The sequence below is a fragment of the Octopus sinensis genome, linkage group LG1 (assembly GCF_006345805.1).
Source record: "Octopus sinensis linkage group LG1, ASM634580v1, whole genome shotgun sequence".
In the NCBI taxonomy this organism is placed as follows: Eukaryota; Metazoa; Mollusca; class Cephalopoda; order Octopoda; family Octopodidae; genus Octopus; species Octopus sinensis.
In genome coordinates, this window is record NC_042997.1 from 176,239,476 (window position 1) to 176,252,218 (window position 12,743).

General features: G+C 38.4%; 1 protein-coding gene across 4 annotated transcripts in view; it reads left to right on the forward strand.

Moving 5' to 3' along the window:
- The window catches only part of LOC115218689 (mucin-5AC), a 170,864-nt gene that overhangs the window by 113,225 nt on the left and 44,896 nt on the right, over positions 1-12,743 (forward strand). For all 4 annotated transcript variants that reach the window (XM_036507088.1, XM_036507079.1, XM_036507093.1 and 1 more), the window contains exons 6-7: positions 6,469-6,821; positions 9,459-9,585. In XM_036507088.1, coding sequence (XP_036362981.1) covers positions 6,469-6,821; positions 9,459-9,585 — 480 coding nt within the window. The remainder of the gene's footprint in view (positions 1-6,468; positions 6,822-9,458; positions 9,586-12,743) is intronic.

Here is a 12,743-nt window from a genome sequence, read left to right on the forward strand (position 1 = left end):
CAGCTAACATCTTTGCAGTTAACCTCAGTGAATTATTTTTTTTTTTAAATATGCTAATTTTTCACATCATTTCATATAATATTGATCATTGTCTTAATGATTCTCTCATCACTACTATGATAAGCATGGTAAAGACTATACTTTGCTGTACTACCGAAACATGTCCTGAATTGTCTCATATATCTGCTGAGCTAATGTCGCCTTTTCTTTGCCTCATAAATATTTGTAATTAATTTTTTTATGCTCATTACATTGAAAATGTTAACATTAACTTGAGTATACTTATTAATTTTAGCTAGAGCTAGGAAAGAGCAGTCAAATTTAGAAATTAACCTTATTCTTTTAGCTTTCAACTTTACCTTTTAATAATTGATCATATTTTTAAAATTTTATCTATCAATGTTTCTATGTTATACAAATTGTGTGTGTATGTGTGAGTTTGTGTGTATACAGAAACATTTTGAAACAAATGTCTCTGTCACAACCTATATCAATATTATTTATTTGTGTAACTTCTGCCATTCATTCTTCTGGGATCAATAAAATATAGTACTAGTCAATGGCATCAACTAATCCCACCCACCAAAATTGCTGGCCTTCTGCCAAAATGCAAAACAATTATCATCATCGTCATTATCCTCATCACTATTATTATTATTATTTACTTTTAATCTACATCTTTGTTACAGTCACTTGTGGAGATACACCCAGTGTCTTGGGGCGAGTGAAGGATAAGAGATGTTAGCTGTATCAAAAACAATAGTTAAGTTAGTGTTGGCATATTTCAAGGCAGATAGCATGACAAAATCTAATTAAGAGTCAATAAAAATGATGTAAATATATAGACATTATAGGGATATATCGCTTGTTTAATAGTCATTAAGGAAACTCACTGAAGTATCAATACATAAGGTACACTGGGGTATTGATTTCTATATCTGATCCTGTTATTTATTCATTCATAACAAAAACGTTTTTCTCACTTCAACACAGACATTTAAATGGATAGGGTTTTTCTAAGGATGTGGGCTATACTTGTCAGCACAATCTTTTGGATTTCTCTGAGACATGGTTCTCCTGGGATCTTATCTAGATGTTTCTGACATCCCTTTTTATCATACCTAGAGCACCTACAATAGCAGAAACAGTTCTTGTTTTAAGATGCCACATCTTTTGGGTTTTTAATTTCTAGGTCATTATTATTATTATTATTATTATTCAACATTTGGTAGTTTCAGGCAAATTTCTACTGCATCACCTGTGACACCTCCATGTTGCTGGAATGTGTGCAGCATTGTGTGTTCTTTTGGTTGTTGGGAGTGTGCAAACGCTTCCCATTATTGTATTGCATCAGTTTCTTTTTTTAATGGGGGTGTAGTACAGCTTTTTGCTGTATTAATGTTTGTATTATGTGTTGTGTGTGTAGTGTGTTGGGTATTCGACCTGCTGGTGGTAGTTTATTTCATTGAATATTTGCTATATAGAGTGTGTCTTGTGTTTGTGGGTTGTTTTGTGTAGGTTGTATTATTGAATTGATAATGTCTTGCATAGGATGTGGGCTATTCTCTAGCAGGGCTGTTTTTTGAATAGGTGTAGTGCTGAGAATCCAGGTATAGCTTCTATGTTTTTGTTCATATGTTTTTTTTATCATGCCCAATGTTCCAATTATTACTTGAATTGTTTTCACCTTCATACCCCACATCTTGAATATTTCAATTTCAAGGTCTCAGTACTTTGACAATTTCTCCACTTCTTTTTGCATAATATTTTGGTCAGAAGGAACTGCAATGTCTATCAGTAAGCAAGTGTTTTTTTTTTTTTTCCCCCAGTCATTGATTATTGTCTAGGAAATTAGCTTTTATTTCTTTGCTGGTTTGAACAAGCATATTCCAGATTATTGTGGCTTAGTCATTGTATTGTACCTTGTTTGGCACATGTTTATACTATTTATTGTCAGTTTTTATGTTGTAGTGTTGGCATATAGTCCAGTGGGTATAACTACTTACTCAGTCATGTCTGTATATACATATTCAAATTTGGCATGCACTAGACAGCCAGAGATGATGTGGTTAACTGATTTATTGTGTTGGTTGAACATTCTGCATTTGGTGTTAGGGCCTGTTTTCAATATTTTGCTTTTATAGTTGTTGGTAGTCAGACACTGGTTTTGTGCAGTGAGAATCAGTCCCTCCATTTCGGCTTTTAGTCCTGAGCTTTTGAGCCATTGTTTGCTTTTACTTAGGCTCACTTCTCTGTCAAGCCTTGCAGAGTATTGGCCATGGAGTGACTTTTCTCTCAATTATTATTATTATTATTTCTCAGAGTTCTCACTCTTGTTTGCTCTGCTTGATTCTGTAAGAGTGGACAGCAACCTGTTGTCAGATGTCTCACAGGGTCTCTTTCCACAAATTATTAGCTTTGATATCGAGATGTTAACTTATTGGGCAAGACACTCAACACCCAAGCACCAACCTCAAAGCCCTAACTGTCCCCAATCAAGCAGTTTTTTGGGGGCCTGCTCTGCTCTCATGTCAATTCCAGTTTCTCCAACATATTTCTCGAACCTGGTTGTTAGTGTTCTGAGTGCCCCTACACCTACTCGGATAACTCTCCTCATTGCCCACATTCTTACAATTTCACCTTTTAGTAGTCTGTATTCTCCACCTTTTCCAGTTCTTTGTCATCTACATGGGCATCTTCATGTATGACAATAACTATGATTTTGGTTTCCTTTTTCCCTTTCATCCACCATATCAATGTCTGGTCTCTGAGCATTGTTTAGGGAGTCACACTGGATTGTAAAATCCCACAGAATCTTATATTCATTGTCTTCAGTGATGCCCTCTGGTTCATGTTTGTACCGTTTCTGTGCTGTGCCCATTATTATCACTGTTGTTATAATAAGGCAGCAAGAAGCAGGATCATTAGCATGCCAGGCAAAATGCTTAGTGGCATTTTGTCTGTCCTTATGTTCTGAGTTCAAATTCTGCTGAGGTCAACTTTGCCTGTCACCCTTTCGAGGTCAATAAATTAAGAGCCAGTGAAACACTGGGGTCAATGTAATCCACTCGTCTCCTCCCCCAAATATCAGGCCCTGTGCCTTTAGTTGAAAGGATTATTATTATTATTATTATTATAAGGTAGCAAGCTAACATGATCATTAGCATGCCAGGTGAAATGCTTATTGGTATTTCATTTGTCCTTATGTTCTGAGTCCAAATTCTGCCAAGGTCGACTTTGCCTTTCAACCTTTTGGGGGTCAATAAATTAAATACCAGTGAAACACTGGAGTCGATGTAATTGATTATCCCTCCTGCTCCAAATTTCAGGCCTTGTGCCTTTAGTAGAAAGGATTATTATTATTATAAGATAGCGAGCTGATAGAATCATTATCAGGTTAAACAAAATGCTTAGTAGTATTTTGTGTTGTGTGTTCTGAATTCAAATTCCTCTGAGGTCAGCTTTGCCTTTCATCTTTTCAGGGTCAATAAAATAAGTACCAGTTGTAATTGACTTTCCTACTCCCTGAATTTGCTGGCCTTGTGCCAAAATTTGAAACATTATTATTATTATTTTTATTAGTAGTAGTATTATGAAAGTGGTGAACTAGCAGAATCATTATCATGTTTGACAAAATGTTTCATCACATTTCTTCCAGCTTTATATGTTCTGAGTTCATATTCTGCTGAAGTCAACTATGCTTTTCATCCTTTTGGGAGTTTGATAAAATAAGTACCAGTTGAGCGCTGCAGTCAATGTAGTCCACTAGCCCCCTTCTCCCAAATTTCAGGCCTTGTACTTATAGTAGAAAGAGATTATTATTTACTTTTAATCTGTATTTTTGTTACAGTTTGACTGAAAGCTTGGGGAGGGGAGGTAATGAAATATCTTTATGCAATACATGACAGACTTTTAAATGGATAAGGTTTTTCTAAGGATGTGGGCAGTACTTGTCATCACAATCCTTTAGATTTCTCTGAGACATGGTTCTCCTGGGATCTTATCTAGATGTTTCTGTCATCCCTTTTTTATCATACCTGGAGCACCTACAATAACAGGAACAGTTCTCGTTTTAAGATGCCACAGCTTTTGTATTTCAATTTCCAGGTCCTTATATTTACTTAGTTTGTCAAATTCCTTGACATATATATTTTTATCATTTACTTCTGTAAGTCTACAAGTATTTTCTTCCTTGTCTTTAATAATTATGTCTGGTCAGTTAGCCTGAATCATTCTGTCAGTATTGACTTGAAAATCCCAGAGGATAGAGACATTTTTACCTTCAATGACTGGCTCAGGATGATGTTCGTACCAGTAAGCAGGAATGCTGATTTTGTAGTGTTTACATATTTTCCAATGTAAATACTGTCCTTCCCTATCGTGGCAATTTTTATGTTCATTTGGTGTCAGCACAGGACATTCCGAGACGAGATGGTCTATTGTTTCATCAAAAGTATTGCAGAATCTGCATTTAGGGTCAGAACCGTGTTGAAGAATGTTAGCCTGGTAGTTTTTTGTGATCAAGCTTTGATATTGTACTACTAATATGAAACCTTCAGTCTCTGCTTTCAGTCCTGAACCTCTCAGCCACTGATGGTTTGTTGCTTGGTCTACATCAGCATTTCGACTTTGAAGTATATACTGTCCATGCAGAAACTTCTGGCTCCATCACTCTTCAATTTGTTTCTGCCTGTTCTTTTTTGCAGTCTTCTTGATCCATTTTGCTTGTTTTGTGGCAGTGGTTTCAGGTTCTTCAACTATTTCAGGGTTAATGCTAAGTTCCCTTGCAAATTTGCAAGCTTCCTTGACAATTGAATGTGATTTTTTGCTGCTTTCGTGTTTGCACACAAGTTGCAGCATCCAGTCTTCTGTACTAGATACCAATCAATGAAGAGTGTGCTTGTGAGTACAGTGTATAAGTGACCTTAACCCATAATCAAATAACAGCCACATAACACTACATCTATTAGTCATCAAACAACTTGTGCTAATGTGAATGTTTTTATACATTCAGCAACTGCCATAAGCTGAATAAAGGAAGGATTTGGAAAGAGCAATGCTAATGTGGAATTCTGTATTAAATTGGGAATAACTTTTATGAAGACCTTTCTAATGCTGCTACAGCCCTATATGAAGGATTGGGCTGTATACAATGTTACAAGTGGTTTCAGCGTTTCAAATTGGTAAGATGATGAAAATCAAAGGAAAATCCTAAATCTAGACAAACTTTCATGAAGACAGATGATCACATTGCAAAAATGTGGGCTGTAGTTTTTTTGGAAATGTCACTTACTGGAAAGTTTGTGCTATACATGTTACCACAAAATTTGCCTTATCAGCAGATATATGAACAAAAACAGTTCTGAGTCAAAGTCAGTTCGGAGCCTTTTGATTGCTCAAATAAAGATGAAAATTTTTTTGAAAAGGGTGACAAAATGTAGGTGTAGGATTAGGATCCTGAAACAAAAAGGCCGGGGCCAATTTCAAATAATAGAAAAGATCAAAATAACTTTGCTATTGTGGAGGTCTTATAGCACAGTTCTACCTGCATCATTCCTCTTCCCCCATTATTTCTAGGTAGGTACAGACAATCAGCATCTGCTTTTGGGTGGTGCATGTTCTTAGAAGTTAGTATTTTTCTTGTCTTCCTATCCAGGGGTTGGAGCTCTGTAAGATTCCAGTTAATGATGTTTTATTATTATTATTATTATTATTATTATCATCAATATCATTATTATTATTCTCATTATCATTAAGGTAGCAAGCTAGCAGAATCATTATCATGTTTGACAAAATGCTTAGTGCCATTTCTACCAACTTTACGTTCTGAGTTCAAATTCCAGTGAGGTTAATTTTGCCTTTCATCTGTTCGGAGTCGATAAAAAGAAGTACTTTTTGAGCACCAAGATCCATGTAATCACTCATCCTCCTCCTCCCATAATTTCAAGTCTTGTCCCTATAGTAGAAAGAATTATTATTATAATCTGTTGTGTCTGGGGTGAGTCATTCTCTTTTAGTACCTTATTATTTAACACACTCACTGGTAAAATTTCCACTTATTTCGTCTTTTTATTTTCCTAAAATTTTCATTGCAAGATGCGACGAAAATTTTAGGAAAATAAAAAGACGAAATAAGTGGAAATTTTACCGGTGAGTATGTTAAATAATAAGGTACTAAAAGAGAATGACTCTCCCAGACACAACAGAATATGCTTCAACACACGAACTCATATAAAGAATCTTGCAAACCAAATCCAAAAACGAAATTATTATTATAAATTATTTTAAAAATCATCATTATCATCATTACCTTTTTCTTTTTAATCATTCCATTCTAGATAAGTCCCCATACTCTATGTTCATGTTTGTATTGTCCCCCTCATCTGTCACCCTGGTGGCAAATAAAAGGAATTATCATATCATCATCATCATTATTGATATTATTATTATTATTATTATTCATTTCAGAGCCAATCAAGACCGCTCAAAAGCAGAGGCTCGATTGATCCAGCTTGGTTATTTTCCTTTTATCAACCGTGCAAACACAGGAAACAGAGGTTCTTATCATAATTCGTCAAACACTTCACCGCACAGGCACCAACAAAGAAGCCATGGTGGTGGTTCAAGAGAACATTCTCCACACAGTAGAAATGCTGCAAATCTGTCTCCACACCATTCTAGTTCACCAAATCGCTCCCCAAGACAACTCTCTCCAAAGACATCTCTTTCACCAAGCAAATCCTCTTCCCCCAGAAGAAGTCCATCTCCATCTGCTCAACTTGCAGCAGCTTCAGGTCCCAGTGAAGCAGAAAAAGAAAGGTGTAAGTGCTACTGTTTTGTTGTTGCTGTTTTTTTTATTCTATATCTTTTGGATAAAAAATGTTAAGGACCTCTCTACAGATTTTCCATATAAATTATAGCATAGAAATTATAGAAATTTTTGTAATGGTTGCATAACAAAATACTGTGTCCCTACAAGTCATTAGTAAAAAAGGCTGTCTAATAAAAGAATAATCACAAGTCAGTTGGGGCTTGATTTTAGACTTTCCTATCACCTACCAATTTGGTGGTTTCATTCTTAGCCACAGGAGTCACCCATGCAATAGCAAACCAATTTACTATGTCAAACTGGATGGTCAAACTGACCATCCAGTATGTCAAACCAATTTGGTTTAATATACATATTAATAGTTTTCTGTAAAGTGTCAGCCTCTTGTACCAATATCCAGCAACTATTAAGTCTCTTCCAGGTGCTTTCCCGATATGCAATTTGCCTACAGCAAACAGTGAAAGTTTCAGTTTCTGGGTCTCTTGTGTATGTTTCACTGTCAATGTTAGTACAATATTCACTCCTAACTGCATTTAGCCTTGATGTAATTAGGTTGAAATCCCTCTTTCATTCCATATTTTAGACCAGAATGATTCAAGATCTTGAAAGGGAGCTTTCTTAACAGTTCTATTTTCCTTCCTCATCTGTCTGGATAATGCCTATGAATTGTATCAAACTTGTGATTTATACTGGTTCAGTCAAAAATTTCCTAAAGTAGTGGAGTTTTCACTCAGCTTCTTGAGTTCATACTTTAGAGTAATTAGATTTCCTTCACAAGCTTGGTGTGAAGCGTCACCATGTTTTGTTAATTTATGCCTCAAATATTTAATTGGTGAGGTGTAGACTCGTTATTTCCCTTACATTTTATTGCCAATAATTGTGGTTAATCATCCAATATGGCAGTATAGAATGTTGATGTTTTCTTCAAGGTTTGTTTTCCATCTAGGTTGCTTCCATTTAGTAATTCATTACCATAAATACTGCAGATTTCTGTTTGGTGTTCTTTAAAAGTGATAGCAGCTGTGTATATGAGGGTACTGATATTTTAGTAATTAAAATCACATCCATGCTGACTAATACCTTCTTATTAAATTTGGGTGACAGAAACTACAGCCTTTAACACACACACACACACACACACACACACACATATGTATACATAAAGTAATACATACTACAGATGTTAATGATGGGCACATAAATTCATCATCATCATCATCGTTTAATGTCCGCTAGCATGGAGAACGGACATTAAACGATGATGATGATGATGAATTCTATGTGCCCATCATTAACATCTGTAGTATGTATTACTTTATGCATACATATGTGTGTGTGTGTGTTAAAGGCTGTAGTTTCTGTCACCCAAATTTAATCACAAGATATTAGTCAGCATGAAGCTGTTGTAGAAGGTACCTACCCAAGGTGCCATACAGTGGGACTGAACCTGAAACCACATGGTTACAAAGCAAACTTTTTAACCGCATAGTCACATCTATACATATAGATATATGTGCATGCCCACACAGACATGCACATATGCACATGCAACTTAGTTGTAAGTCACATCAGTATTACATATATTACTAGTTAAATGCTGCTTTAATTATGGTGCATGTGATATTTATTTTATACACATGATATCTATATTTTTCTTTTCCTCTCACTCTTTCTCTTGTACTTCCTCTCTCATATTTTCTCTTCCTTTCACGTCTTTTATTACTTTCCATTCCTTTGCTTCCTCTCTCACCAGTGACAGCTTGTGTATAGGAACTGTGGGACTACAGCACCCCCTATTTCCACTTGATATTATCAATAACATTCAATATAATGAGTCCTTTTTTTCTTTAATTCTTTCTTTATACTTGTACATTATATAATCTTTAAGCTTAATGTCAGTAGCCATCCCCTAGTTTATAAAAAAAGTCCTTGTTAGAACTGTGTACTTCGCAGTTCCAGCGACACAATGTTTGGCGGTTGTGCGCATGCTCACATGTCTGAGATAGGAAGCTTCACACTAGGGAGAGAGAGCACTGTGTGAACAACAGTGCCGGATGAAAGGTAGTGTTTCTTTTTGACCCTGCTTGTGTTGTGCTTAAAAACATGTTTATATTCTTGAATGTGATAAAGTGTAGAATTAGATTATTATCCTGCTTCCAGCTTCAGTGTTGCTGCCAGGAACTGAAAAATAGGGCACATTTCCCCTACTTATTTTGTGATTTAGGGGAGATTTTTGAAAAACAAGGGGGAATTTGTGGTGGTATTCAATGAACAAATTAAACACTACTCAGCAGTGGCTAAAACGTGAACCAATCAAGTTTATGTATAAATCTTCTTTTTATGTTTGTTTCCTTTTACACAATATTAAAACAACAGCTAAAAATTTTTTAAAGCAGCAAAAATTTTATCTACGAGCTGCCACTGTCTCTCACCCACTCTTCCCTTTTCTTCTCTTGCTGTTACTTCATTTTATTCTCTCAGTATCTATTCTTATTTCTGTCAAATTAACACACATCCAAAATAATGAAATACCCTTTTTTTTCTTTCTTTTTGTACATAACTTTCTTCTATGTTATTTTTTTAATAAATTTCTTCTTTTTTTTTTAATTATTTTTTCCATCCCTGTCAGTAATTGAGAAGCTTGTCTCACAGTTTCCCCAGCAACCAAGGACTGTTATTGCTGCTGCTCTTGATGTTTGTAGCTACAATGAAGTACAAACAACAGCAGTGCTGCAGGCCTCTGAAAGTGATGACCGGTAAGTTAAAGAATGAAGTGAGATTTATGCTTCTTTCTCACCACCACCACTATGATACTTTATTATTAACCCTTTCGTTACTATATTTATTTTGAGATGCTCTGTGTTTCTTTCAATTATTTTAAATATAACAAAGAATTTAGTAAAATAACTTAGTTATCATTAAACAAGTGTTAGGAACATAAATTGCGACTAAGGTTTCATCATCATCATCATCATCATCATTTAGCGTCCGTTTTCCATGCTAGCATGGGTTGGACGGTTCTACTGGGGTCTGTGAAGCCAGAAGGCTTCATCAGGCCCAGTCAAATCTGGCAGTGTTTCTACGGCTGGATGCCCTTCCTAACGCCAACCACTCCGTGAGTGTAGTGGGTGCTTTTTACGTGCCACCCGCACTGGTGCCAGACAGAGCTGGCAAACGGCCACGAACGGATGGTGCTTTTTATGTGCCACCGGCACGAGGGCCAGGCGAGGCTGGCAACGGACACGAAACGGGGCGGTGCTGGCAACGGTCGCGAAACGGAAAGTTCTCTTACATGCCACCGGCACTGGTAACACATCTGCAATTTCCATTGATCGATTTCGATTCTGATCCTCACTTGCCTCAATGGGTCTTCACAAGCAGAGTTTCGACATGCCACCGGCACTGGTAGCACATCCGCAATTTCCATTGATCGATTTCGATTCTGATCCTCACTTGCCTCAACACGTCTTCACAAGTAGAGTTTTGTGTCCCAAGAAGGGAAGGTATGCATACGTAGGCTGGCTCCATCCCATGTAGAAGGCCACGGGTTGTGGACTCACTTGTCCTGCCGGGTCTTCTCGCGCACAGCACACTTCCAGAGGTCTCGGTCTCTAGTCATTTCCTCAGTGAGACCTAAAGTTCGAAGGTCGTGCTTCACCACCTCGTCCCAGGTTTTCCTGGGTCTGCCTCTTCCACAGGTTCCCTCAACCGCTAGGGTGTGGCACTTTTTCACACAACTATCTTCATCCATTCTCGCCACATGACCATACCAGCGCAAACGTCTCTCTTGCACACCACCAACTGCTTCTTAGGTCCAGCTTTTCTCTCAAGGTACTTACACTCTGCCGAGTGTGAGTACCAGCATTACACATCCATCGGAGCATACTGGCTTCATTTCTAGCGAGCTTACGCATATCCTCAGCAGTCACGGCCCATGTTTCACTGCCATGTAGCATGGCTGTTCGTACACACGCATCATACAGTCTGCCTTTCACTCTGTGCGAGAGGCCTTTTGTCACCAGCAGAGGTAAGAGCTCTCTGAACTTTGCCCAAGCTATTCTTACTCTAGCAGTTACACTTTCAGCACACCCACCCCCGCTGCTGACTTGGTCACCTAGGTAACGGAAACTATCAACTATTTCTAGTTTTTCTCCCTGGAAAGTGACGGAAGTTGGTCTCAGAGCATTTTCAGTGTTTATTGTTCCTGAGCATCTGCCACATACAAAAACCATCTTCCTAGTTAGCCTTCCTTTGACATTGCTGCATCTCTTATGTGTCCATAGCTTACACTTGGTGCATCTTATAGAGTTTCTACCTACACCTTTTCTACAGATCGAGCAGGGCCATCTACCTGAAGGTGTTTGTGATTTGTCTACCTTCCTACTGATTACGACTTTGGTTTTAGCTAGATTGACTCTGAGGCCCTTCGATTCTAATCCTTGTTTCCACACCTGAAACTTCTCCTCCAGTTCTGATAGCGACTCAGCAATTAGAGCAAGGTCATCAGCATAGAGGAGCTCCCAAGGGCATCCTGTCTTGAATTCCTCCGTTATTGCCTGGAGGACTATGATAAATAGGAGGGGGCTGAGTACTGAGCCTTGGTGGACCCCTACCTCTACCCGGAATTCTTCACTGTACTCATTTCCAACCCTCACCCTACTAGCGGCGTCCCTATACATGGCCCGCACAGCTCTCACTAACCATTCATCTATCCCTAGTTTTCTCATTGCCCACCAGATAAGGGATCGGGGGACCCTGTCGAAGGCTTTCTCCATGTCAACAAAAGCCAGGTACAGGGGCTTATCTTTGGCTAGGTATTTCTCCTGCAGCTGCCTTACCAGGAATATAGCATCAGTAGTACTTTTCCTGGCACAAACCCAAACTGCATCTCATCTAAACTAACTCTCTCTCTAATTAGTTGGGCTATGACCCTCTCCGTAACCTTCATCACCTGGTCCAACAGCTTGATACCTCTGTAGTTATTTGTATCTAGGGCATCACCTTTACCTTTGTAGCAGTTGACTATTATACTGCTACACCAGTCATTGGGTATGACCCCTTTGTGTATCACCTGATTAACTATATGGGTGACTAGGCTATAGCCGACACTACCAGACATTTTGAGCATCTCTGCAGTGATTCCTGATGGGCCTGGGGCTTTCCCTGTCTTCATGCTTCTAATTGCCTTAGCTACCACAGAACTATCAACTCGGATAGCTGGTCCCTCTGTTGGGTCAACATTCGGCAGACTCTCTTTATCCCATTCATTTTCTTCATTCAGCAACCTTTCATAGTGGCATCTCCAAACCTCTCTCTTCGCATCCTCATTTAGCGCAAGTGAACCATCTTCCATGCGAACACACTTCTCTCCTACCACATCACGATTCTCTCTCAAACACTGTCTTGCAACACGAAACACCTCCAGTCTTTGGTCCTCACGGCGCAGAACATTGGCAAATTTTTTCTTATCTGCTTCCCCTCTGGCTAAATAAACCTGTCTCCTAGCTTCTCTTTTGGCAGTCTGATACAATTCCCTGCTACCCCCATTTTTCCAGACCTTCCAAGCCTGTCTCTTTTCTCTAATAGCCCTGTCTACAATATTGTTCCACCACCACGTTATTCTAGGTCGAGAGGGGACTTTGCACCAGCCACAGATCTGGTCAGTGGCTCTCAGCAGGTTGTCCCTTAGAAACGTCCAGCTGTCTTCTACCCCCTGTGATGCTCTATCCCCTTCTACTTCGTCAGAGGCTTCAAGTAATATGTCCCTAAATCTCTGTCCATTTGCAGGATCTTTAAGCTTCCAGATCCTTCTTCTCCATATTTGTCGTCTTCTGGTTGTCCTCCTAGTCCTGATCCTAAAGTCACTAACTACCAGTCTATGTTGTGGGGTACATTCTTCACCTGGGAAGGTTTT